Raw genomic sequence first — 27420 nt, forward strand, 5'->3', positions numbered from 1 at the left:
GAGAGAAGACAATGGACAGAGGCGGGGGCTGGGGCCGGGGATCTCAGATGCCCAGCTGCGAGCAGGGGGGCTCGGGGCTTGAGAGGGGAAGCAGGCAGAGCCCACCTGGATGCAGGGAGACTGGGATGTGCTGGGCTGAGGGAGGCCAGGCCTGAGGCCCTGAGAGTTTCCTGGGCTGTGTTCAACTCTCAATAAACCCTCCTGTTTCATGCTGGCTGAGAGTCACTTCGGTCTAGAGAACAGGGTTGCATCTACCCCTTCGGGGGCGGAGGCCCCGGGGGTCCAGAGCGAGTGGACTCCGAGGGGGCCCACGGCAGAGACAGATGTGCTAAGGCTCAGAGAGATGCGGCTCCAGGAGGTGGAGGGGCCTGACCCCGAGAGAGAGTGGACCCCCGAGAAGGGCTGTCGCACTGAAAGGGGCACCCCCCACGGACCGCACGGGGCCAAGAGTGGGCACGATCTGTGAGTCCGTGACAGGCAGCGTTTCCCCAAATTACCGCTTGGTTTTCTCCTTTTATAAAAGCTTCTTTTGTGAGACACGGACTCGGTCCCTGGCAGTGGGGTAGGGCCCCCGGGGTGATTTATCACCTCCCAGAGAGGCGACTCCATCGGAGCCAGGGCACCCCCCAGCGCTCCTTTAACATGCTGGGGCAGTTTGAACACAAGCCTGCCACGAGCCCCTGCAGCAGGGCCCTGCAGCCTGTGTGTGCATGTTCCCTGCCTGTCTGCATCGGGGACACCCTGGCTCCCTAGGCACATTGCCGTGGGCAGGCGTCCCACTGCTGCAATACACGGGGCATGCCTTGATTCAAGGGTCGGGGCATTTCTGAAATCCTCACGTCCGGAGGCAGGGAACAGCCTGGAGGCTGGAGCGGGAGTTTGCCGGAAGGTGGCTGCTGCTTCGGCTTTCTGGACACCAGGATCCTGAGGCAAAGGCAACCTGGGCCCGTGGGCGCTCGCCCGGGGTTAGAGAGGAAATGCCCAGCACCCATGGCAACTGTGTGAGCCATTTCTCCATGGCACGTGTGACCCTTCTGCCAGGTGGAGCCGGCAGCAACCAGGGCCGGGTTCAATATCTAGGGGATCCTCTTTAACAATACGACACAGAACCAGCTCGAGCCCCCCCACAGTAACCTGGGAAAATTACACACCACCCTGGGCACTTCTGCGAGGCCATACTTCCCCTCTCACAAGCACAGCGTCTGAGTGTAGGAAAGAAACTTGTAATGAAAGGAGAGTGCATGGGGCAGCGCCTTCCGCCTTGTGTTCTTAAGTTCTACAGCCAACAGTTCCTTTTCTGTGCCCCTCTCAGTCCCCTCACCGCACCCCACTCCCAGGGGGTGTCCTTGGTCAGCGGGGACCCCGGGTCCAGAGGCGCAGCTGTGTGAGTTCCCCTCCCACCCGGGGAAGAAGGCACCTGGCTTGCTCTGCCAGCCCGCCCCGCCAGCCACGGTCCCTCTCTTCTGGCTGCCGTGCCAGCCGCTCATTCCACTCCCACCAGCCGCCTGTTTGCTGCTTCTGCACGCTGACTGTTCGCTGTTCCCGCCAGCTGACTGTCCGTTATCTACTGTTGCCACCTCTCTGCTGTGACCTCTGCAGGTCAGTCTCTTAGTGAGTTTCAGCTTTTAGCAGGCTGGGCAGAAACACCATCCCACCACCAGTGAGTTCAGCTCTCATTGCTGCCAAATGGCCAGACGTGCCGCCCTCCTCTTCATTGGTCGCCCCAGGCACCTGCTTGTTACCCTGGTGCCCGGAGCCGGCCCCGTTTCTGGAGCCCAGGGACTATGCGGCAGCTCAGGCTCTAGTGACGCTGCCCAGTGCCTGACACCACCAGGAGACCCCGTTTCTCCAGGGACATTAGCCTGGGGCACAGGCTCCAGCTGCAGGGGGGTTGTCCCGGGCGGACATGCAGGGACAGTGAGGCCCAATCCAGGAAATCACAGGGAGGCCAGCTGAGCTGAGCTCTTTATTACACAACCCACGTGCTGGGCGAGATCAGGCCCACGGGCGATTGGGGGTGGGTGTCAGGTGGGGACCGTATTGGAGGATCCTGTCCCATCCCCCCACAGGCCCTGCTGTCACGCTCTGGCTCTTCCCGGTCTCGCTCTCATCGGCCCTGTGGAAAAAGGGGCAGTCGGTCAGGCCAGGGGCTGGTCCTGAGGCTGGGGGGCAGGGAGGGAGGTGACAGGCGCAATCCTGGACTGCCTCATGCACGGTGGTTGGGCACAGAGATCCCGGCACGCAGGGGCCCCCTCGGGGTCAGGTGCAGGCAGAGCGGTTCTGCCTTGCACGGCCTTGAGGAGGGGGTCAGGGGCACGGCTGATGCAGCTGCACCCAGCCCCTCCCGGGCAGTCGCCGGCCTTGCAGCAGGGCTAAGTGCACGGGGCTGGGTGACCTCGGGAGCTGCCACTGGACAAACTCCATGGCACAGAGCAGCCCCGGGGAGGAGGCAGGAGACCCAGCCGGCCAGGCCAGCAGCGCTGATATCACCCCAGAGCAGTCCTCTCCCCATCTCCACGCCAACCTCCCGCAGCCCTTCGCCTCCTCCCCAGAGAGCTGGGAGCTCCGTGGGGGAGAGGGCAATGTGCGCTCCCAGTTTCCGTCCAGACTCCAGGCCTGGGGGGAGCCGGGTCACTCGGAGCAGGTCTGTGATGCTGGGGCCCTGGCCCTGTCTGTATGACCCCGATTCCTCCCAGCGCTCAGAGATTGGGGCAGGGAGCCCTGGTGCCTGGTGATCAGAACGGCCCCGTGCAGCGGGAGGCAGGGCTCGCTCTGCAGAGCCCGAGCACTACGCTGAACCTCACCCGCTGTGGGGTTTGGCAAGTCCGGCCACACCCATTACTGCAGCACTTTTCTGCTCCAGCACAGTCGTCATCATCGTTGCATCCCAGAATGCAGAGCCCTCCGGTTGGCTTGGGGCAGAACCCAGGTTTCTCTGGAAGACAGAATGGTCCCACGGCAGTGAGATGCCTGGCTGATAAATCCCAACAGCTCCATGTGGGGCTGAGTGGGGCCCTCAGAGGAATGGACCAGCCCTGCAGACAGCAGTGAGAGATTAGATATCAGATGGAAAACTGCCCCCATGCCTGCACTCAGGGCACCTCTGGCCTCCTGCCCTTGAGCTAGGGGTCCCCGTCAAGTCCCTGTCCAGTCCCAGTCTCACCGCGAGCTTAGCGTAGGGAGGGGTGTCCTTCCAGGAGAGAAACCTCCATTTCCAGCTTCAGCCACGCTCTCCAGGGCCAAGCCCCTGCGCAGCTCTAGGGGTTAGGAGAGGAATTCTGTCCAAGGGATTCCAGCGAGGGAAGGTTGGATAAACACAGCACTAAGGGATGCAAACGGAGGGGCCGAGGGGCAGGACAGCCCACAGGAACGAACATCTCCGTAGTTATCTGTGAATCCTACAGAGAGTTCAGATCTCACATGCTGGGCTGATGGGAGATCCTGTCTGTGCCGCGCCCAGCACCTTTGGGGGCCATAACAGTAACAGCGTTTCCAACGTGTGCAGAGTGGCGAGCGGGAGGGCCAAGGGCTCGTCACACTTATGCTCTCATCCCAGCAAAGAGGCACCTCCCTGGGTAGCCGTTTATTCCGTATAACAACAGGAGAAGGGGAGCAGTTGCTGAGTCACCCAACGGCCTTAGAAAATGACATGTTCGTTCCTGTTCCAAAGGGAAATGTAGCAACAGGCTGGCATCTTCGCAATGTGACAAGCACCACCCCAACCATGGGCCTTCGTGCAATGAAATCAGGAGGGGAGGGATAGCTCAGTGGTTTGAGCATTGGCCTGCTAAACCCAGGGTTGTGAGTTCAATTTTTGAGGGGGCCATTTAGGGATCTGCGGAAAAATCAGTACTTGGTCCTGCTAGTGAAGGCAGGGGGCTGGACTCGATGACCTCTCGGGGTCCCTTCCAGTTCTAGGAGATCGGTATATCTCCATATATTTATTATAGCTCAGCCCCATCCCTCTGAGCTGGGCAGCTCCTGACCCAGCTAAGAGTCTGTCGCTCTCTTACCTGCGCTTCCGCAGGTCCTGAGACATTCGTCGATGGAGGCAAACCTGTTCCCATTGCCCTCGCAGCCGCCGTAAGTGAACGCCCTACACTTCTTGGTGAGCAAGTCATAGAAGTAGCGGGTCTCGTAGGAAAAGCATGAGCCAGAGTCCACAGGGAGTTTGCAAACGGCATTAACTGCAGAGGAGGAAAGGGGGAAATCTGCGAAGGAACTCAGCCTCTCGCTGAGAGCGAACAAGGGCCTGGGCTCTGAAGTGGGTGAGAAGTGTGGGAGCTGGGGCTAACCAAGGACTTGACCCAAATGTCTGAGAGCTGTGGGTGTATCAGAGCCCCACGTGAAACCCAGGCACAAGAATTACATGGAAGCACAGTGGGCCAGGTTTTCATGAACATTAGGCAGCCAAATGGGCAGACAAAATGCACGTGCAATTTCCCAAGCAAATTAGGTGCATAAATTGGCATGTTGAACATTCTAGGAAATGGGATTTGTCTACAAAATTGACATATTTTTTCTGCTGTCTTTATATAATTCATGTTAAACAATTTTGTCTAGACCTTAACTACTATAATTAGGAAAAACTGTAACACTGATTGACGTCATTCAGCGACAAGCAATACTGAAAACTCAGTGCCGAGGCAGTGCGCCCCGTCATGCTGGTTGACGGGATCGTGCAGCTCTGGAATCCACAGAGCCAGGGAACGGCCTGGAGGCTGGAGCGGGAGTTTGCCTGGGGACGCACTGCAGGACCTTGTGCCTGGTATGTACAACACCATCGCCTTTCTCTGCTGGTCAACCAGGCACTGAATATTGGAGGGTCCTGACAGTGTTGCCAGCTCTCATGATTTTGTCATGCATCTCATGATAATTATTGGTTTCCTTAAAGTGCCAGCTCCTGGAGTCAAGTGGATCTGTGATGATTTCAGCCTTCATTTTTAAAGAAAAAGTACATTTCTAGCCCTTGTGACTGTGAGGAAAGCTACAAAATGTGAGTCCAGTGCACTCTACAGGCTCAAAAAGCAGAAGGCAAATAAAAAGATCACCGCATCTACTACAGTCACATCATCACATGGTTTTAAAGCCAATCTCATGATTTTTGGTGAGCCTGACTCCTGGTTTTTGAACATTTGGAGTTGGCAGTACTGTGTCCCCTGCCCCCACAGGGCCTGCTGTCTCTCTGTCACTCCTGTCTTCAGTGCGGAAGAAGGGGCAGTCAGTCAGACAGGGGGAGGACCCAGAGGGTGGGGAGCAGGGCAGCGAAGTGAAAGGTGAAAGACCTGCAGTTACGCCTGCCAGTGCCCAGTAAGCGAGGGGCCGGGCTCATCCCAGGGCATAGCTGCATTCGGGATATGGAATCTCTGAGCCAAAGGCAAAGCTGGGCTCCTGGGCGCTCTCCGGGGTTAACGAGGAAATGCCCAGCATTGCCGTTTCTCAAGCAATGAAGTGTCTGAGACTGGGACTCACTCCTGATCCGTGAGCCCCCACCCCAGCAGTGCCAGAGACGAGCATGACTCATCTGAGCCAGGCCAGCAGGTCTGCGGTCCTGGGGGAAAGGCTATAGACGTGTTCTGCAGGATTGTTCTTGTCATTAACTCCCTAGCCTCCTCTGTACAGCCCCTAGCACAACGAGGCCCTGGCCTGTGCAGGCACTGCTGTGATGCAGCTAATCAATCCTTATAGTGGTAATCAACCCCTGCGGCCCCAGCACCTTTGCATTAACATCTCGATTATCTGGCAGCTCCCGACCCAACTAGCCGAGCTTCTCTCACTCTCTTACCGGGTCGCACACAGGTCTCGAGACATTCATCTTTGGTGGTAAACCTGTTCCAATTGCCTTGGCAGCCGCCGTACCTGAACTTCTCACATTTCTTGGTGACCGAGTTGTAGAAGTAGCGGGACACGTAGGCCTGACATGGGCCAGGCTGCATAGGGAGCTGGCAGATATTTGTATCTACAGAATAACGACAGACGGGTTAGGAGAAACAGGGGGAGCTCCGTGAAAGATCTCAGCCTCCTTATTCAACACCAACAAGGCCACGGGCTCCATGAGGGGTGAAAGAGGCAGCAACTGGGGTCGGACCTGAGGCTAAAAGAGACCTTGTCCCTAGTGCTAGAGAGCTGTATGTATCCGCTGTACCGAGCCCCACGTACTATCAGTGCTCAGGAATGACATCATTAACATTAACATGCATCTGACGACGTGGATATTCACCCACGAAAGCTCATGCTCCAATACGTCTGTTAGTCTATAAGGTGCCACAGGACTCTTTGTCGCTTTTACCATTAACATTATTACGGCAGAAGGTTTCGGGCCAGGTTTTCAGAAGCATCAGGCAGACGAAGGGGCAGACAAAATGTGTGTGCCATTTGCCATTCAAATTAGGTGCCGAAATTGGCATGCTGAACATTCTGGGAATTGGGATCCAACTGCAAAAATCACTGAGCTTTCTTTTGCTGTTCTAACGTCACTTCCTTTAAGTGATTTTGTCCAGCTCGTAACAAAAATCTCCCCTATAACTGGAATAAAATGTAACGCTGATCAACGTCAAGGAGCTAAAAGCAAAACTGAAAGCTCAGTGCCGAGGCAGTGAGATCTGTCATGCTGGTGGAAGGGACGGTGCAGCTTTGAAATGGCATGCAGCCGATGAAGTGGGTTTTAGCCCACGAAAGCTCATGCTCAAATAAATTTGTTAGTCTCTAAGGTGCCACAAGGACTCCTCGTTCTTTGAAATCCTGACGTCCTGAGCCAGGGAGGCTGTGGTTGGAGCTCTGTCTGGGGATGCACAGGAGGATCTTGTCCCCAGTATTGACAAAACCTTTTCACTGCTGATCAAAGTGAGGTGGAATGAAACCAGCCCGGTAACTCTCAGGAGAGTCCCTGGCTGGGGTGGCTGCTGGGTGACTGGGGAACCCTGAATGTATCTTAGTGACATCATCACGCACCCCTGCTGGGTAATGAACTTACACTGGTCAGGTTTCTGACCAGGGCAAGACGGTTCAGTTTTGGGGTGCAAGGCTGGGGGCTTGGCAGATTTGCTGGTGCCTTTCTCTGTGATTCGTGAGCGGCTCTGCGAGCATTCATGCAATCTAGCTGGGTGTGGAGCGCCACCTCCTGTTGTGCTGAGTGATCACAGCGCCTGGAGGGGTTTTCTGCTTGTCACTCGCGAAGCATTGTGAGAGTCGGCCCAGGCTGGAGAGTTAAGGGGGCCCAGCAGAACCCCAGTTCCAGGTTGTACCCCAGGGATCCCATTACAAGGACCCCTGAGCAAAGGCAAAGGTCGTGGGCACTCTCAGGGGTTAACGAGGAAATGCCCAGCACCCATGGCCACCGTGTGAGCTGTTTCTCCAGTGTCCTGCCCCTTGAGCCCCCGCCCCAGCTGTGCCAGAGACGAGCATGACTCCTCTGAGCCAGGCCAGCAGGTCTGCGGTTCTGGGTGCCAGGCTACAGACGTGTTCAGCAGGATTGTTATTGCCATTAACACCGTAGCCTGGGGCCTCCAGAGCAGGCTGGGATGCAGAGATTCGGGGAACCTTCAGCTGAGTTCCAACGCCATCACGAGCTACCATGGACTCCTCTCAAAGTACCCATCCTCAGCCCTCCCACCCTTTGCCTAGTCCGACTGTGAGCTCCTCGGGGCCAGGGCAGTGCTCAGCACGTTGGGACATGATCTCTGATGGGTCCCCTAGGCATCGCCATGATACAGCTAATAATGGAGATCAGCTCCTGTGGCCCCAGCATCTTTGCATTAACGTCTTTGTTCCTGGGCAGCTCACAGTCCAACGAGCTGAGTTGCTCTTGCTCTCTTACCTGGGCTGCCACAGGCCTTGAGACATTCATTTTTACTGGCAAACCTGTTCCCATTGCCCTCGCAGCCGCCATAAACAAACTCCTCACAGCTGTCGGTGACCGAGTTGTAGAAGTAGCGGGTCATGTAGGAAAAACATGAGCCGGCATCCACAGGGAGCTTGCAGACCTCTTGAACTACAGAAGAAAGACAGCTGGGTTAGGAGAAAAGGGGGGTCCTCTGCAAAGAATCTCAACTGCCTCATTCGAAACTAACAGGCTCTTGGGCTCCAGGCTGGTTGTGAGGTGCAGAAGCTGGGATAGGAGATGGGGCTAAAAGAAGACCTTGACCCTAGCACATGAGAGCTGTGCGAGTGTATCTGGTGTATCAGCACCCTGTCAAACCCAGCCTCAAGAATTACGTCATTTAAATGATACGCTGAAGAACGTTTAGGGCCAGGACTGTCAGGCAGACAAATGGGCAAGCAAAATGTATGTGCAATTTTTCATGCAAATGGTAGGAGGGAAAACAGCAGAATAAAAACAATGGAATTCAAGAAATCACCCCTTAGCAAACTCCGAGAATTGATAGGTAAGATCCCACGGGAAGCAAGTCTAAGGGGGGAAAAGAGTTCAGGAGAGTTAGCTGCTTTTTATTAAGAGCACAAGCGCAAACTATCTCAAAGTATAGGAAAGATAGGAAGTCTGGTAAGAGACCACCCTGGCTTACCCAGGAGATCTTCAATGACCTGACACTCAAAACGGAGCCAAACGAAGAGGCTCAAATTATGAAGGATGGATATAAAAACAACAACACAAGCACGTAGGGACAAAATTAGAAAGGTCCTGGCACAAAATGAGATCAAACTAGCTAGGGACATAAAGGGTAACAAGGAAACATTTTACAAATACATTAGAAGCAAGAGGAAGTCCAAGGACGGGGGGGGGGGGGGGGGGGGGGGGGGGGGAGAGAAAGACAATAACAGAAAACACAGCAATGACGGAAGCATTAAATGTCTTTTTTCTTTCAGTTTTCACCAAAAAGGTTAGCAGTGATCGGGTGACTGATATAGTGAACATCAGTGTAAACGGGGCAGGCTCTGAGGCTGAAATAGGGAAAGAACAAGTTAAGAATTACTTAGACAAGTTAGATGCCTTCAAGTGGCAGGGCCTGTCGAAATACGTCCTAGAATACTTAAGGAACTGACTCAAGAGATTTATGAGCCATTAGCATTTATCTTTGAGAACTCATGGCTAAGGCTACGATTTTGTCACGGAGGTCGCAGAAGTCACGGAATCTGTGACTTCCAAAGACCTCCGTGAGACTTCACCCCCGGCAGCTGGGAGCTGCAGGGTCCCATCGCCTCCCGCAGCGGCAGAGAGTTGCGAGGTATCCCTGCCACCTGAGGCAGCAGGCCCCCAAGCTCTGAGCTGTCATGAGTAGCAGGGGTACCCCGCAGCTCCCTGGCCACTGCAGGGGACAGGGGGATCCCCGCAGCTCCCTGGCCACCGTGGGGGGTAAGGGCATCCTGGAGCTCTGAGGTCCCCAGGTGGTGAGGGTCCTGGAGCTCCCAGCCACCCCAGGGCTGCCCAGCCCCTTCCCATTTTATGAGGGATATTTTTAGTAAAAGTCAGGGACAGGTCATGGGCTTCCATGAATTTTTCTTTATTGCCCGTGACCTGTCCCTGACTTTTACTAAAAATATCCATGACAAAATCTTAGCCTTACTCATGGAGGATCAGAGAGATCCCAGAGGACTGGAAAGGGGCAAATATAGTACCTAGTCATAAAAAGGGGAATAAAGACAACCCAGGGGATTATAGACCAATCAGCTTAACTTCAGTACCCAGAAAGATAATGGAGCAAATAAGCAAACAATCAGTTTGTAAGCACCTAGAAGATAATAAGGGGATAAGTAACAGTCAATATAGATTTGTCAAAACAAATCATGTCAAGCCAACCTAGTATCCTTCTGTGACAAGGTAACAAGACTTGTGGATGGTGGGGACTGGTAGATTTGATGCATTTTGACTTTGGTAAGGCTTTTTGATACTATCTCACACAACCTTCTCATAAACAACTAGAGAAATATAGCCTAGACAAACCTATTATAAGGTAGTGCACAACTGGTTGGAAAAGCATACTCAGAAAGTAGTTATCAATCATTCACAGTCAAGCTGGAAGGACATATCGAGTGGGGTCCTGCAGGAATCTCTCCTGGGTCTGGTTCTGTTTGCTATCTTCATAAATGATTTGGATAAATGCATCAAGACTACTCAGAAAGTTTGCAGATGATACTAAGCTGGGAGGGGTTGCAGTGATTTGAAAGACCGGATTAAAGTTCAGAATGATCTTTACTAACTGGAGAAATGGTCTGAAGTAAATAAGATGAAATTCAATCAGGACAAATGCAAAGTGCTCCACTTAGGAAAGAACAATCAGTTGCACACATACAAACTGGGAAATAATTGCCTAGGACGGAGTACTGCGGAAAGGGATCTGGGGGTTATCGTTAAGGCTGCGAGTCTGTCACGGAAGCCATGGAAAGTTCCGTGACCTCTGTGACTTCTGCAGTGGCTGATGCGGCTGGGCCGAGGGCTGCCTGGCCAGCTCGGGCAGCCCCTGGGCCAGTCACACCGGCTGCTGCTGGGGCAGTCTCGGACCACCACGCCCCACCTCCTCCAGCAGCAGCAGGAGTTTGGGTGTGGGAGGGGGCTCAGGGCAGGGGCAGGGGGTTGGGGCACAGGGGGTGGGTATGGGCTCCAGGCGGCGCTTACCTCAGGGCAGCTCCCCGGAATTGGCAACACATCCCTCGGCTCCTAGGCAGAGGCGCAGCCAGTCCCCAGGTCGCTCCCTCTCCCCCCGAGCACCCAAATTTAGTCAGGGGTATATTGGACAAGTCATGGACAAGTCATGGTGTGAGGAACTGGGCCTGTTCTCACTGTGGTCTGTGGATGCTGACAGGGGAGTGTGCTGGGATAGTCTGCATTGGAGGATGGGATCGGCCCGGGGGCGCATTCCTGGGAGTGTAACATGAGAACCCAGGAAGGGGTTGAAGGCCAGGTGACTCCTTAGCCCGGGAAACTGAACAAAGGCTGTGGGAGGGGTCGCTGAAGGCAGTGTGCTGGAAGCCGGCTGGAGAGATGGCTGGGAGACAGAGATGGCTCTGACCCCCCCCCCCCGAAGGGGGGCGGGCTGGGATGCCCTGGGACCCCAAGCTGGACTTAACTGAGGGGGTCCTGTTGTCTGTGCCTGCAAGACCTGTCTTGGACTGTATTCCTGTCATCCAAATAAACCTTCTGCTTTACTGGCTGGCTGAGAGTTATGGTGAATCGCAGGAAGCCGGGGGTGCAGGGCCCTGAGTCCCCCAATACTCCGTGACAACTGGTGGCAGCGGTGGGATCTACTGCACCCCGTGGACGGTGCTTCCTGCAGTAAGTGACTGGGGAGCAGTAAAACGAAGGGGGATTGACGGGGACCAGGCACGCTGAAGAGTGGGAGAGAGACGGTTATTACCCCTGGGAGTGTGTGACCAGCGAGAAGGACTTTTGCAGTAACAGGGTCCCCCGGGGGGATCGCAGCGAGTGGTCCCAGGGGCGGAGGAGTCTGCAGCTCGACCCTGGCAGAGAGGTGGTGACCTCGAGAAGGGCTGGCACACTAGGGGTCCCCCTGGGAACTGTGGGGAGCTGTGAGCGCACAGGCCGGTGAGTGGCCAGCAGGAAGATGTATGCCAAGCGGCTTAAGAGCGACCTGGTGGAGCTGTGCAAGCAGAGGCGGCTGCGCATTGGGAGGCTCACCAAAGAACAGCTCATTGCCCAGCTGGAGGCGGAAGATCGTGCGAATGAACTGATCCCTGTGTCTCAGGGAAGCAGCCTGGCAAATGCAGCGCAGGCACCAGTGTCTGTCCCAGCTGGGAGTGGTCAGCCCGCTGCTGAGGGCTTCCCGAGACCCCTCCTTCCTATGCCTAGGGGAAGGGTGGGGAGGAGCCCAGCAAATACCGAAGGCGCCGTGACCCCCCCGGCCAGCAGGGGGTCCCCCCGGCGAAGCCCGCCGGCCAGCAGAGGATCCTCCCGGCGACGTTCGGCATCCGGGGAGCGGAATTGGCTGGAATGGGAGAAAGAGCTAAAACTGAGGGAGCTGGAGGATCGTGAACAACAGAGACAGCATGAAGAGAGACAGCGTCAGCATGAACGGGAGGAGAAAGAGAGACAGCATCAGCGTGAAGAGAGACAGAGACAGCATGAACGGGAGGAGAATGAGAGACAGCGTCAGCATGACCTGGAACTGGCGAGATTGAAGGGCAGCGAACCCCCGGCTGCGGTGAGTGAGGGGGGACCCAGGACTGCACGGAGCTTTGATAAGTGCATCATGGCCCCATACAAGGAGGGGGAGGACATGGATGACTTCCTGGAGGCCTTTGAGACGGCCTGCGAGCTGCACCGGGTTGATCCCGCGGACAGACTCCGGGTCCTTACCCCCTTACTGGACCCCAAATCCGTGGCATTGTACCGCCAACTGGGAGAGGCAGAGAAAGGGGACTACGAACTATTCAAAAAGGCCCTGCTACGAGAGTTTGGGCTGACTCCTGAGATGTACCGGGAAAGGTTCCGGAGTCAGGATAAAACCCCTGAGATCTCATATCTGCAACTAGCCGCCCGCATGGAAAGATACGCCAGCAAGTGGGCTGGTGGGGCCCAGACGAAGGAGGACCTGATTAAACTGCTGGTACTGGAGCAACTGTATGAGCGGTGCCCATCCGACCTGAGGCTGTGGTTGGTGGACAGAAAGCCAGAGAACCCGCGACACGCCGGGCAGCTGGCTGATGAGTTTGTAAAGAGCCGGTTAGGGGGTGGCAGGGAGGAGCCCCAAAGGAACAGGCCCGCCGCGATGCAGAGAGAGAGTCACCCTGGGACCTCCCAAAGGGGGAATATTGGGAATCCCCTCCCCCGGGAAATGCCCAGCATCAGGGACAACCGACCGGCTCGAGGGGACCCACGGGACCTGAGCTGCTATTACTGCGGCCGAAGAGGCCACGTTCGGGCCCAGTGCCCCAAGCTCAAGGACAGACTGAGCAGACCGAACCCGCACCGGGTTAACTTGGTAGAGGCCCAGACGGACGAGGGGCAGGCTTCTCACGCAAGAGGGGCTGGCAGCTTATCAACTGCTCAAGAAAGAGAAGGGCCCCAGGCCAGCTTCTCTGGGGGGCCAGATGCTCCGGATTCAAAGTTCTCCGTTTACAGGGTTGGCGCGGGGCTGTCCCTGCGGAGCGAGTGCCTTGTTCCCCTGGAGGTGGATGGGAAGAAAGTTTATGGATACTGGGACACGGGCGCAGAGGTGACACTGGCCCGGCCCGAGGTGGTGGCCCCAGATCGGGTGGTGCCCAACACCTTCCTGACCCTGACCGGGGTGGGCGGGACCCCATTCAAGGTTCCCGTAGCGAGGGTACACCTGAAATGGGGGGCCAAGGAGGGCCCCAAGGACGTGGGAGTGCACCACCATTTGCCCACTGAGGTGTTGATGGGGGGGGACCTAGAGGACTGGCCAAGCAGCCCCCAGACCGCCTTAGTTGTGACCCGCAGTCAGAGCCGGCGAGGGGCACTGCGCCCTGGCCTTGAGGGGGGTGCCTTGCCTGAGGCGCAGGACCCTAACCTGGTGGGGAGGGAACGCCCAGGGACACGGCTCAGGGAGGCTGCAGCTTCGGACCCAGCGGGCGAGAAAGAGCAGGTGGCCATCCCTGTCCCAGCTGCTGAGTTCCAGGCCGAGTTACAGAGAGATCCCTCCTTGCGGAAGATAAGGGACCTGGCCGACCTCAATGCGGTACAGACCATGGGACGAGGTGGCCGGAAAAGGTTCCTGTGGGAGAAGGGGTTCCTGTACCGAGAATGGGCTCCCCCAGGGAAAATGGAGTCAGGGGGGATCAGGAGGCAGCTGGTGGTACCCCAGAAGTATCGCCGCCAGCTGCTGTACCAGGCCCATGACATTCCCCTCTCAGGGCACCAGGGAACCTGGCGTACCCAGCAGAGGCTGCTACGGAGCTTTTACTGGCCTGGGGTCTTTGTTACTGTCCGACAGTACTGCGGATCCTGTGACCCCTGTCAGAGGGGGAGGAAGGCCTGGGACAAGGGGAAAACAGCTTTAGGACCCTTGCCCAGCATAGGGGAGCCTTTCCGGAGGGTGGCCAAGGTAAAAAGGGCGGCTCTGAACCAAGAGAGCCCAAAGCACAGACCTCCAGACTGGAGCGCTGGGAGAAGACCACAGCCCAGTTGGAGCCCCAGAGGTATGGGGGTGGGAAAAGGGCACAGGCCGCATAAACCTTCCCACATGCGAACTGCGAGTGCCATCAAGCACCCCAACCTAAGGGGGGGCGTGAAACTGGAGGGGCTTGGTGTAATTCTCACCAAGGAATGAGAGGGATGCGGGGGCATCCATGGGAACGGGGGTAGGTTCGAACTTCCCCGGGTCACTGGCTACAGTGACCCTGCTCAGTTCGGTCTCGAAGGGGGGAGAGATGTGAGGAACTGGGCCTGTTCTCACTGTGGTCTGTGGATGCTGACAGGGGAGTGTGCTGGGATAGTCTGCATTGGAGGATGGGATCGGCCCGGGGGCGCATTCCTGGGAGTGTAACATGAGAACCCAGGAAGGGGTTGAAGGCCAGGTGACTCCTTAGCCCGGGAAACTGAACAAAGGCTGTGGGAGGGGTCGCTGAAGGCAGTGTGCTGGAAGCCGGCTGGAGAGATGGCTGGGAGACAGAGATGGCTCTGACCCCCCCCCCCGAAGGGGGGCGGGCTGGGATGCCCTGGGACCCCAAGCTGGACTTAACTGAGGGGGTCCTGTTGTCTGTGCCTGCAAGACCTGTCTTGGACTGTATTCCTGTCATCCAAATAAACCTTCTGCTTTACTGGCTGGCTGAGAGTTATGGTGAATCGCAGGAAGCCGGGGGTGCAGGGCCCTGAGTCCCCCAATACTCCGTGACACATGGGCTGTGAGTTTTTGTTTACTGCCTGTGACCTGTTCATGGCTTTTACTAAAAATATCCGTGACTAAAATGTAGGCTTAGTTATAGTGGATCACAAACTAAATATGAGACATCAATGTAATACTATTGCAAAAAATACCGAACATCATTCTAGGATATATTAACAGGAGTGTTGTAAGCAAGACACAAGACGTCATTCTTTCAATCTGTTCAGCACTGATAAGGCCTCTGCCAGAGTACTGCATCCAGTTCTGGGCACCACACTCCAGGATAGATGTGGGCAACTTGGAGAAAGTCCAGAGAGCAACATAAATGATTAAAGGTCTAGAAAACATGATCTATGAGGAAAGATTGGAAAAACTGGGTTTGTTTAGTCTGAAGAAGAGAAGACTGAGGTGGGACATAATAACAATCTTCAAGTATGTAAAAGGTTGTTATAAGGAGGAGGGTGACAAATTGGTCTCCTTATTTATTGAAGACAGGGCAAGAAGCAATGGACTTAAATTGCAACAAAGGAAGTTTAGGTTGGACATTAGGAAAAACTTCCTAACAGGGTGGTTAAGTGCTGGAACAAATTACCCAGGGAGGTTGTGGAATCTCCGTCACTGGAGGTGTTTAAGAGCAAGTTAGACAAACCCCTGTCTGGACCATCCCAGGTATTCGAAGATTTATTGAAAATCACCCCTGTGGCTCCGGCATCTTTGCATTAATGTGCCTCTGGCCTGGGCAGATCACAGCTCAACCGAGTTTCCATCATTACGGTACCTGGGCGTCCACATGTCTGGAAACATTCGTCTTTGGTGGCAAACCTGTTCTCGTTGCCCCGGCAGCCACCGTACCTGAACTCCTCACACTTCTTGGTGGCCGAGTTGTAGAAGTACTGGGTCGTGTAGGCCTGACACGGGCCAGGCTGCACAGGGAGCTGGCAGATATTGACATCTACAGAATAAAGAGAGACAGGTTAGGAGGAAAAGCGAGGAACTCTGCAATTCAAAACTCCTAATTCAAAACTAACTGGGCCCAGTCTTGTGGGGGTTGGGGGATGTGAGGTGCAGCAGCGCGGTGGGAGTTGGGGCTACCAGACAACTTTGTCCCCAGTGCATGAGAGCTGTGTGTGTATCAAGACCCTGTGTGAAACCCAGTCTCAGGAATCACAGGCTGTAGACATGCTCAGCAGGATTGTTATTGTCATTGAGTCCCTAGCAGGGGCTTCCAGAGCAGGCTGGAGTGCAGCTACCAGGACTCGGGGGACCTTCAGGTGAGTTCACTCCCCTCATGAGCTGTACCATGGACTCCTCTCAAAGTACCCATCCTCAGCCCCTCCTCCCCTTTGTCTAGTGAGACTGCGAACTCCTCGGGCAAGGGCTGTCTCTGTGCATCTGTGCAGCGCCTGGCACGCCGGGGTCCTGATCTCTGTCGGAGCCTCTAGGGCTAGGCACTGCTGTGACGCAGCCAATCAACCATGGAGATCAGCCCCAGCATCCTTGCATTAATGTCTCTCTCACCTGGGCAGCTCATAACCCAACTAGCTGAGTTTCTCTTGCTGTCTTACCTGAGCTTCCACAGGTCTTGAGACATTCGTCCATATTGGGAAACCTGTTTGCATTGCCCTGGCAGCCGCCGTAAATGAACTCCTCGCACCTCTTGGTGACCGAGTTGTAGAAGTAGCTGGGCACGTAGGTAAAACATGGGCCGGGTTCCATAGGGAGCTTGCAGATCTCTTTAGTTGCAGAAGAAAGACAGACAGGTTAGGATGGAAGGAGGGAAATCGGTGAAGCATCTCAGCCTTCACATTCCAAATGAACAGGGCACCAGTCTCCAGGGTGGGTGTGAAGTGGCTGCGGGGGTGGGAGATGGGGTAAACGAGGGCCTTGTCATTAACGCATGGAAGCTGTGAGTGTATCTGGTGTATCAGAGCCCCATGTAAAACCCCGTCTGAAGCATTATACCATTTAAACTAGTAGCTTAAGAACAGTTCGGGCCAGATTTTCAGACACGTCGGGCAGACAAATAGGCAGACAAAATGCATATGCAGTTTTCCATGAAAAACTAGGAGCATAAGTCAGCGTGCTGAAAACTCTCGGAAATGGGACTTGTCTGCAAAATGTACTTACAATTTTTTCTGCTATTTTGATACAATTTCTTTGTAGCTCTTTTTTCTAGATCTTAACAAAAATTCACCTAAAACTACGATAAACTGTAACACTGATTGATGTCATTTCGCTACAAGCAACATTGAAATCTCAGTGCAGAGGCAGTGAGACCCTGCACGCTGGTTGGCGGGATGGTGCAGCTCTGAAATCCTGATGTCCTGAGCCAGGGAACGGCCTGGAGGTTGAAGTGGGACCTTTGCCTTTGCAGGAGTACGGACAATCCCATCACCTTTTGCTGCTGATCAGATGGACACGGAGTGACACCAGCCCAGTAACTCTCGGGAGAGTCCCCGGCTGGGGTGGCTGCTGGGCGACTGGGGAACCCTGAATGTATCTCAGTGACATCATCACGCACCCCCTGCTGCATCGTGCTAAAGAGCGTCGCACACCCGGCTTGTAATAAATAACGCCGGAAGGTGGCTGCTGCTTCGGCTTTCTGGACACCAGGATCCTGAGGCAAAGGCAACCTGGGCCCGTGGGCGCTCGCCCGGGGTCAGAGAGGAAATGCCCGGCACCCACGGCAGCTGTGTGAGCCATTTCTCCGGTGTCTGAGACTGGGACTCACTCCTGCTCCTTCAGCCCCCGCCCCACTGGGTCAGAGACGAGCATGACTCCTCTGAGCCAGTCCAGCAGGTCTGCGGTTCTGGGTGCCAGGCTACAGACGTGTTCAGCAGGATTGTTATTGTCATTAACGCCCTAGCCAGGGGCCTCCTGAGCAGGCTGGGATGCAGCTACCGGGACTCAGGCACCTTCAATTTAGTTTCAGGTCCCAGCATGAGCTGTACCATGGACTCCTCACACGCTCGTTCTCAGCCCTCCTCCCTTTGCCTAGCCAGAGTGTGAGCTCCTCGGGCCAGGGCTGCCTCTCACCGCGTCTCTGCAGCGCCCGGCATGCTGGGGTCCTGTCTCTGCTGGATACCCTAGGCACTGCTGTGATGCAGCCAGTCAGTCATTCGAGGGGAGATCCGTCTCTGTGGCCCCAGCTGCTTTGCATTCACATCCCTCTGACCAGCTCCTGACCCAACTACCTGAGGTTCCGTAATTCTCTTACCAGGCTGTCCACATGTCTTGAGACATTCGACTTCAGAGGCAAACCTGTTCTCGTTGCCCTGGCAGCCACCGTACCTGAACTCCTCACATTTCTTGGTGACCGAGTTGTAGAAGTAGCGGGTCGTGTAGGCCTGACACGGGCCAGGCTCCGCAGGGAGATTGCAGATCTCTTTAGCTACAGAATAAAGAGAAACAAGTGAGGAGGACCAGGGAGACTCCGTGAAGGAGCTCAGTCTCCTCTTTCAAAGCTAGCAGTCTTCCGCCCCAGGCTAGCAGTGATGTCCAGCAGCTGGAGTGGAGATGATCTGGTCCTTGGTGCATGAGAAAGGTGTGCGCATCTGGTGTATCAACCCCATGTAAAACCCATTCTCAAGAATTATACCATTTCAACTATTAACAGAAGAACAGTTAGGGCCAGATTTTCAGACATGCTATGCAAACAAACGGGCAGACAAAATGCACGAGCAGTTTTCCATACAAATTAAGCGCATAAACTGGCATGCTGAACATTCTGGGAATTGGGATCCACTGCAAAAATTACTGACCTTTTTCTGATGTTTTAATATTGTATCTTTGTGATCATTTTGTCTAGGTGTCAATTACAATCTCACCTACAGCTGGAATAAACTGTAACGCTGATCAACGTCATTTCGCTACAAGCAAAACTGAAATTTCAGTACAGAGGCAGTGAGACCCCTCATGCTGGTTGAAGGGATGGTGCAGCTCTGAAATCCTGATGTCCTGAGCCAGGGAAAGGCCTGGAGGCTGAAGTGGGACCTTTGCCTGGGGATGGACTGCAGGAGTACAGACAATCCCATCGCCTTTCGCTGCTGATCAAAGGGATACGGAGTGACACCAGCCCAGTAACTCTCGGGAGTTACTGGGCTGGTGTCTGGGGAACCCTGGGGAACCCTGAATGGGGAACCCTGGGCGACTGGGGAACCCTGAATGTATCTCAGTGACATCATCATGCACCCCCTGCTGCATCGTGCTAAAGAGCGTCGCACACCCGGCTTGTAATAAATAACGCCGGAAGGTGGCTGCTGCTTCGGCTTTCTGGACACCAGGATCCTGAGCCAAAGGCGACCTGGGCCCGTGGGCGCTCGCCCGGGGTTAGAGAGGAAATGCCCGGCACCCACGGCAGCTGGGTGAGCCATTTCTCCAGTGTCTGAGACTGGGACTCACTCCTGCTCCTTCAGCCCCCGCCCCACTGGGCCAGAGACGAGCATGACTCCTCTGAGCCAGGCCAGCAGGTCTGCGGTTCTGGGTGCCAGGCTACAGACGTGTTCAGCAAGATTGTTATTTAGGGTTACCATACATCCTCTTTTTCCCGGACATGTCCGGCTTTTCGGCAGTCAAACCCCCGTCCGGGGGGAATTGCCAAAAAGCCGAACATGTCCGGGAAAATGGCGGCTCTGTTTAAGAGCCGGGCTGCCTGAACGCTACCGGCTTCGGGCAGCTCCGTGCCTGGAGACCCTGCGCCGCCGGAGCCCGGGAGGGGAAGTGCCCGGCTGGGGGCGCAGGGTCTGGAGGCAGGGGGGCTGCCCGAAGCCGGTAGCGCTTGGGCAGCCCGGTTCTTAAACAGAGCCTCCAGCGGCTGCGGCTCTGTGTAACTGACACTGTGTCAGTTACACACAGACCCGGGGGCTGGAGGCTCCAGCCGCCCCCGCTCTGTTTAAGAGCCGGGCTGCCCAAGCGCTACCGGCTTCGGGCAGCCCCGTGCCTCCAGATCCTGCGCCCCCAGCCGGGCACTTCCCCTCCCGGGCTCCGGCGGCACAGGGTCTCCAGGCACGGGGCTGCCCGAAGCTGGTAGCGCTGGGGCAGCCCGGCTCTTAAATAGAGCCGCTTAAACAGAGCCTCCAGCGGCTGGGGCTGTGTGTAACTGACACAGTGTCAGTTACACAGAGCCCCAGCCGCTGGAGGCTCTGTTTAAGAGCCGGGCTGCCCCAGAGCTACCGGCTTCGGGCAGCCCCGTGCCTCCAGACCCTGCGCCGCCGGAGCCCGGGACGGGAAGTGCCCGGCTGGGGGCGCAGGGTCCGGAGGCACGGGGGTTGCCCGAAGCCGGTAGCGCTTGGGCAGCCCGGCTCTTAAACAGAGCGGGGGCGGCTGGAGCCTCCAGCCCCTGGGGCTCTGTGTAACTGACCCAGTGTCAGTTACACAGAGCCAAAGAGGAGCAAAGCCTCCAGCCCCCTGGGCTGTAACTGACACAGGGTCAGTTACACAGAGCCCCAGCCGCTGGAGGCTCTGTTTAAGAACCGGGCTGCCCGAGAGCTACCGGCTTCGGGCAGCCCCCTTGCCTCCGGACCCTGCGCCCCCAGCCGGGCACTTCCCCTCCCGGGCTCCGGCGGCGCAGGGTCCGGAGGCACGGGGGCTGCCCGAAGCCGGTAGCGCTGGGGCAGCCCGGCTCTTAGAGCCTAAGAGGAGCAGAGCTTCCAGCTGCGGGGGCTCTGCTCCTCTTCGGCTCTGTGTAACTTATACAGTGTAAGTTACGCAGAGCCGCCGGAGCCCCGGAGGGGAAGTGCCCGGCTGGGGGCGCAGGGTCCGGAGGCATAGGGGCTGCCCAAAGCCCGAGCGCTACCGGCTTCACGGTTTGCTGGGCAGCCTCCAGACCCTGCGCCCCCGGCTGGGCGCTTCCCCTCCCGGGCTCCAGCTGCGCTGGGGAAGCGCCGGCTGGGGGCGCAGGGTCTGGGGGCTGCCCGGCAAACCGTGAAGCTGGTAGCACTGGGGCAGCCCTTTCCCCCTGGCTGGGAGTGGAAGGGAGGAGGGGGCGGAGTTAGGGTGGGGGAAGGGGCGGAGTTGGGGCGGGGCTAGGGGTGGGGAAATGGGCGGGCCCATGGCCCATGGAGGGTCCTCTTTTTTTATTTATGAGATATGGTAACCCTATTGTTATTGTCATTAACGCCCTAGCCAGGGGCCTCCGGAGCAGGCTGGGATGCAGCTACTGGGACTCAGGGACCTTCAGTTTAGTTTCAGCTCCCAGCATGAGCTGTACCCAGTGGTGTAGCCAGCTTCTCAGTGCAGGGGGAGCAACCATAAAAAAGGCGCCCCCCCTTGGCTCCTCTGGCCACGCTGCGGCCATGCTGCGCCCCCCCTCGGAGAGGCTCGGGGGGGGCTGGGCGCAGGGGAAGGGGTGGCTGGCGGGTGCTGCTCGCTTCTTCCAGGGGCTGGTGGGAGCGGAGCAGTGGGGCGGGCAGCAGCTGGCGGGCAGGTCCCCTCTCCCCGGCAGCTTCCTGGTTCCCTCGGCCCGGAAACAGGAAGCTGCCGGGGAGAGGGGATCTGCCCACCAGCTGCGGAGCGCTCGGCCGCCGAGCCCTGAGCCGCCGCTGCAGGCGGCCGCGGGCGATGTTGGGGCCGCGTGGGGCGCGATGGCCGAGGAGCTGGTCCCTTCGCTCCTCCGGCCACGCCCGCCCCCCCACCCCTTCCCATGGCTCCTCCGGAGTCCGGCCGTGCTGCCCCCCCACTTGCCTGCAGGATCCCAGTGGTGGCCCGGCAGACGCCGCTTTTGAAAAATGTACTGAGGGGAAGCGGCTGCTTCCCCTGAACCCCCCTAGCTACGCTACTGGCTGTACCATGGACTCCTGTCACACGCTCGTCCTCAGCCCTCCTCCCTTTGCCTAGCCAGACTGTGAGCATCTCAGGCCAGGGCTGCCTCTCATCGCGTCTCTGCAGCGCCCAACATAGAATCATAGAATCTCAGGGTTGGAAGGGACCTCAGGAAATATCTAGTCCAACCCCCTGCTCAAAACAATTCCCAACTAAATCATCCCAGCCAGGGCTTTGTCAAGCCTGACCTTAAAAACCTCCAAGGAAGGAGATTCCACAACCTCCCTAGGTAACCCATTCCAGTGCTTCACCACCCTCCTAGTGAAATAGTGTTTCCTAATATCCAACCTAGACCTCTCCCACTGCAACTTGAGACCATTGCTCCTTGTTCTGTCATCTGCCACCCCTGAGAACAGCCGAGCTCCATCCTCTTTGGAACCCCCCTTCAGGTAGTTGAAGGCTGCTATCAAATCCTCCCTCATTTTTCTCTTCTGGAGACTAAACAATCCCAGTTCCCTCAGCCTCTCCTCATAAGTCATGTGCTCCAGCCCCCTAATCATTTTTGTTGCCCTCCGCTGGACTCTTTCCAATTTTTCCACATCCTTCTTGTAGTGTGGGGCCCAAACTGGACACAGTATTCCAGATGAGGCCTCACCAATGTCGAATAAAGGGGAACGATCACGTTCCTTGATCTGCTGGCAATGCCCCTACTTATACAGCCCAAAATGCCGTTAGCCTTCTTGGCAACAAGAGCACACTGTTGACTCATATCCAGCTTCTCGTCCACTGTGACCCCTAGGTCCTTTTCTGCAGAACTGCTGCCTGGCCACTCAGTCCCTAGTCTGCATGATGGGGTCCTGGGTCTGCTGGATCCTCCAGGCCAGTGGTTCTCAAAGCCAGTCTGCCGCTTGTGCAGGGAAAGCCCCTGGCAGGCCGGGCCGGTTTGTTTACCTGCCGTGTCCGCAGGTTCGGCCGATCGTGGCTCCCACTGGCCGTGTTCGCCGCTCCAGGCCAATGGGGGCTGCTGGAAGTGGCGACCAGCACATCCCTCGTCCCACGCCGCTTCCTGCAGCCCCCATTGGCCTGGAGCAGAGAACCACTGGTCTAGGCACTGCTGTGATGCAGCCAGTCAGTCATTAGAGTGGAGATCAGTCTCTGTGACCCCAGCTGCTTTGCATTCACATCCCTTTGACCTCAGCAGCTCATGACCCAACTAGCTGAGTATCTTTTGCTGTCTTACCTGAGCTTCCACAGATCTTGAGGCACCTGAACATAGTGTCAAACCTGTTTGCATTGCCCTGACAGCCGCCATAAACAAACTCCTCACAGGTCTTGGTGACCGAGTTGTAGAAGTAGTTGCGGCTGTAGGTGAAACATGGGCCGGGTTCCGCAGGGAGATTGCAGATGGCGTTAGCTACGGAGCAAAGAAAGATGGGTTAGGAAGAAAGGGGGAACCCTGCAACGGATCTCAGCTGCCTGATTCGAAACTAACGGGGGCCCAGTCTCAAGGGTCGATGCAAGCGGCAGGGCCTGGGGTGGGTGATGGGGATAAACGAGGACCTTGTTGCTAATGCGTGAGAGCTGTGAGTGTCTCTGGGGTATCAGAACCCCTATGCAAAACCCATCCTCAAGGATTATGTCGCTTAAATTAGTAGTTGAAGAACGTTCAGGACTAGAGAGGCCTCTCCCCAAACTGAACAGACTGGTACGGAGTAGCCCAGGGCAGCGGAGTCTGGAGAAGTTTTTGGAGAAGTTAAACAGAGAAGTGGGCAGACAAATCATATGCCCAGTTGCACACCTAAACTGAATGCACAGTTACTGAGCATGTATGTAAACTGTCTACCTACACATGCATTCTCATGGTCTTTGGACTGCTTACGGTCATTTACATGCCCAGTTTTCCTGCTTGCAGGTACTGTCATGGCAGTTTTGCTTGAAAATATATTGCACAGATTTGGATGGGGAACATTTTTATAAATGAATTTTGTTATTTCCCCAGCCCTGAGGCTCCCAAGACAGGACTAGAATCCAGCTCCCAGAACTAATGAGCTGTTTTCACTTAGTGTCATTCCCACCTAAATCTGGGCTCCTCCCAGAGCTCCTGGTGATCACGCCTGGTGACAGTGGCGCTGTGTTAATTAGATGGACTATGTAGGCCAAAAGTGTTAACATAACCCAGCCCCGTCCAATATTAAACAGTGTTAATCAAGCTCTGGGGCTTGGAATACAGAGACCTCAGCCTGCTCAGCAACGGGGCAAACACCCCAGTAAAAATCTTTTTAACCTTTTATTAAAGATACAGAAAAGTAGGGAAAACAGTTGAAGCCTTTGAAACATTAAGCATTAAATAAGGCTTTTGTTTTAGCCCCATCCCTTGGTCCATGTCCCTTTAGCTGGAGAGAGTTTCAGAAGGAAACCCCCCCCTTCTCTGGCCTCTCTTAGCTGGTAGTGAAGACGCACCAACTGTCCCGCTGCAGGAAAGAGAAGACGTTAGCTGAGATGGGCTGGAGCTGTTGTTGCTGTTGTTGTTAAAGTCTGAGCCCATTTTATCCCAGGTGGTGACTGGGATTCACCTGGCGCTGATGGGGAGACGATGTCATCTGGGTCCTCTCTCTTTAGGTCATTGTGGTCAAGACATCTCTCGTGGTCAGGGTGACAAAGGCCTGAGACCCCAGGAAATGGGGCGGGTGGGTGGCAGTCATGATGGTGAAGCTCGTTCCAGTAGCCTCTGTCTCTTCTTCCATCTTCCCCCCAAAGTCTTTTTCTTAAGAACATAAGAATGACCAGACTGGGTGTAACAGGCAGCTTGGAGGGCTGAGCTGCCTAGTGGTTAGAGCACGTGGCCCTCAGTCCCCCGCTTGGTTGAGGAGCCTCAGTCTTGAAGGCCAAAGGGGGTAGGGGGATCTGGGCCCTCCCTCTGCACCGTGTCCCAGCCCAGGACCCTATGTACATCAACCCTCAAATAGGGGGGCCCTTCCAGCTAGGGTGACCAGATGTCCCGATTTTATAGGGACAGTCCCGATATTTGGGGCTTTTTCTTATATAGGGTCCTATTACCCCCTCACCCCTGTCCCGATTTTTCACACTTGCTGTCTGGTCACCCTACTTCCAGCAGGGAGTCAGAATCTGCGGCCCTGGCCTGCTCCCTACCAGTCTGTTCAGGTTGGGGGAGAGGCCGTTCTAGCCCAGTTTGCTGGACAGCTGACTTCCCGGAGAGTCTTACCACGGTGCAAGGCTCCTTCGGGCAGGGCTGCCGCAAGCTGGTGGGGGTGAGCCCCACGGTGTCTCTGGGGTCTGCCCAGGTGCTGGAGGGTCCTTGGCTATTTCCCTTGGCTGGGGAGTCCGTGATTACTCCCATCTGGCTGCCCTGCCTGGCCAGCTGGTGATCCTGCCTCTTTGCCCATCAGCCCCAAACTGGGCCAGTCTCTCTCCTGCTCTCCCGCCCGCAGGCCTGGCCTTCACTGCGCTAGAATGGGGCTGGGTTAGCTGGGCCAAAGGCTCTCCTTAACCCCTCTGTGCTGGCTGACAGCGTCTCTGCTTCCTCACCCTGGGTCAGACCAATGGTCCATCTCGCTCAGGAGCCGATCTTCCAGTGGCCAAGGCCAGATGTTTCAGCGGGTCTGAGCAGAACAGGGAATCGTCAAGTGATCCAGCCCCTGTCGTCTAGTCCCAGCTTCTACCAGTCAGATGTTTAGGGACACCCGGAGCATGGGGTAGCATCCCTGACTGGCTAATAGCCATTGATGGACCTATCTTCCAGGAACTTCTCTCATTCTTTTTTGAACCCCGTTATATTTTGGCCTCCACAACATCCTCCAGCAACAAGTTCCACAGGTTGACTGTGCGCTGTGTGAAGAAACACTTCCTTATGTTTGTTTTAAACCTGCTGCCTGTTCATTTCATTGGCTGCCTCTGGCTCTTGTGTTATGTTAAGGGCTAAATAACACTTCCTTGTTCACTTTCTTAGGGCCCACAAAGGGAGCGCAGAGGGTGGAAGAGCCCATCCGCTCATTATTTTGTCCACCAATTAGGTCTAATATCGGACACACCAATTTGGGGTCATTATTTTCCGATTCCACATCTTCTGTTTTTACCAAGTGTGATTTAAACACAGCCCTTGAACCACAACGGTAGGGCCTTTTCTCTAGATTAGTTCAGCCAGTTTCCTTTTCACACCTGCCCCGTCAGCATTTGTTGCTCTGTGGTATTGTTACATCTGAACGAGGAGCCAGCGCAGAGCTGTCCAAAGGCACATGGGGGCGGGGACTGAGCAGCAGAGGGGCAGATCCTGGGGGGGTCGTTTGGGTGGGGCAGGGAGGGGAGGCCATGGTAGCACAGGGCCCTCAGCCCATGCAGTCCATCTCCCAGGGTCAGGGCCGGAGTGGTCCCGGCAACAGGACAGCAATTGCCCAGCAACAGGACAGGGCAGGACAGCAATTGCCAGGGCCCGGGCTGCGGCCTGGGCAGCCGGGAGAGGTGAGCAGTCGATCGACCCCCAGCCTGGGCTCGGCCATAGGCTTGGTGAGTCTCTTGCCCTCGGCTCCCCTACGGGAGCCCCCGCTCCTGGGCGATCTCACTGGTTCTGGCAGGAGTTCAGCTCACCCCCTGCGGGGTCTGTCCAGACTCCAGCTACAGTTGGCTGGTCTGCAGCCCCTGGCGCCGCTCCCCAGGTCCTGCCACAGGTCGCTGGCGAGGGGCAGCCCTCCAGGGTCCCTTGGTATCAACCTGGTAGTGCCTGTCTGTGCCAACCAGTGTGTGTGCGGGGAGATGGGGCTGGCCCCTGCCTCAAGCTGGGCTCCTCTCCTCCCGAGCTCACTAGCAGCCCCCAGCAGCCTCCCTGCTCCCGAGGAAACGTCTCCCCCGTTCCTGTGGCCACTGGCACTGTCTGAAGCTGCCCGCGGCAGGTGCAGCATGTTCTGCAGGGGGCCGAACTGGGGCTGCCTGAGTGCAGGAAGGCGCCTGCCTTTGGACCTGGCCGTGGTGGGGGGTCCCATCAGCCGGGGGTGTAATAGGGAAAGACCCGGAAGGACGTGGGGAGGGCCTGGATGGGGGGTGGGGGTGACGGAGAGCGTGGGGGAGGGGAGGGAAGAGAGCTCACACTGACCAATGCATGGCAGGGAGACACCCAAGGGCACATCCCAGAGCCAGGCTGCGACCAGGCCCGGAGGGAGACGGATCCGAGGGGGTGTCAGAGCCATTGGCATGGGGGGTGCACCAGGGAGAGCCTAGAGGGTAGAAAGACTCCAGGAGCAGCCAGGGGGCTGGGGAGACCCAGGGGGGCTCCGTGTCCTGGAGTGGGAGGGGAAGAGGGAAAGGCCGGGGACAGAGCAAGGAGGCCTCCCTGGGGCGAAGAGGGGCAGCCCTGGGGACAGTCCCACGCCTGGGGGCGAGAGACACTGGGATTGGCAGCAGGGCCAGGGACGCTGCAAGGGGCTGTGTCGCGTGGGGGATACGGGGCAGGAGCCGCTGAGAGCGAACGGGGCTGGGGGCAGGCAGGAGGGAAGCGCTGGCTGCCGGGCTGGGTGGGGAGCCAGGGCAGGGAGCCCTCACCTTGACGGAGCTGCCCAGAGGCAGGTGTCAGGTCAGCCCAGAGGGCGAGGAGCCCCAGGAGGAGGTGGCCTGATTTCATGGTGCTGCGGGGCCAGGTTGCCCAGCGCCGAGCTGCCCCGGCTTATATAGCATCACGCCAGACCGGCACTGCCGTCCCAGGAGGGGCCATTACACAAGCGAGCCGCCCCCGGTGTCTGCCCCTCCCAAAGGGAACAGGGAAGCAGCAGGGCCCTGCTAGAGTTGGGAAACGTCCCTGGTGAGGGAGGTTGAAATGTAATAACAGGCTGCAGAGGTGAGTTCATGTTTCCAGGCGGCTCCGCGCCCTTCCTGGGGCACCGGGACAAACAGCTGAGCC

At 56.6% G+C, this 27420-nt stretch overlaps 1 protein-coding gene across 1 annotated transcript; it reads right to left on the reverse strand.

The window, feature by feature from the left end:
* Positions 1 to 1953: 1953 nt before the first annotated feature.
* On the reverse strand, positions 1954 to 27420 carry LOC101949308 (papilin-like). Its single transcript, XM_024114273.3, has 10 exons — positions 27066 to 27420; positions 22756 to 22929; positions 17974 to 18147; positions 16322 to 16489; positions 15535 to 15708; positions 7817 to 7990; positions 5786 to 5959; positions 4014 to 4187; positions 2805 to 2935; positions 1954 to 2116 (listed from the first exon to the last, which is right to left on the reverse strand). Exons 1-10 carry the CDS (start codon positions 27142 to 27144, stop codon positions 2108 to 2110), a joined length of 1431 nt encoding a protein of 476 aa, XP_023970041.2. The 5' UTR covers positions 27145 to 27420; the 3' UTR covers positions 1954 to 2107.

Source organism: Chrysemys picta, chromosome 13, assembly GCF_011386835.1.
Source record: "Chrysemys picta bellii isolate R12L10 chromosome 13, ASM1138683v2, whole genome shotgun sequence".
NCBI classification, from domain to species: domain Eukaryota; kingdom Metazoa; phylum Chordata; order Testudines; family Emydidae; genus Chrysemys; species Chrysemys picta.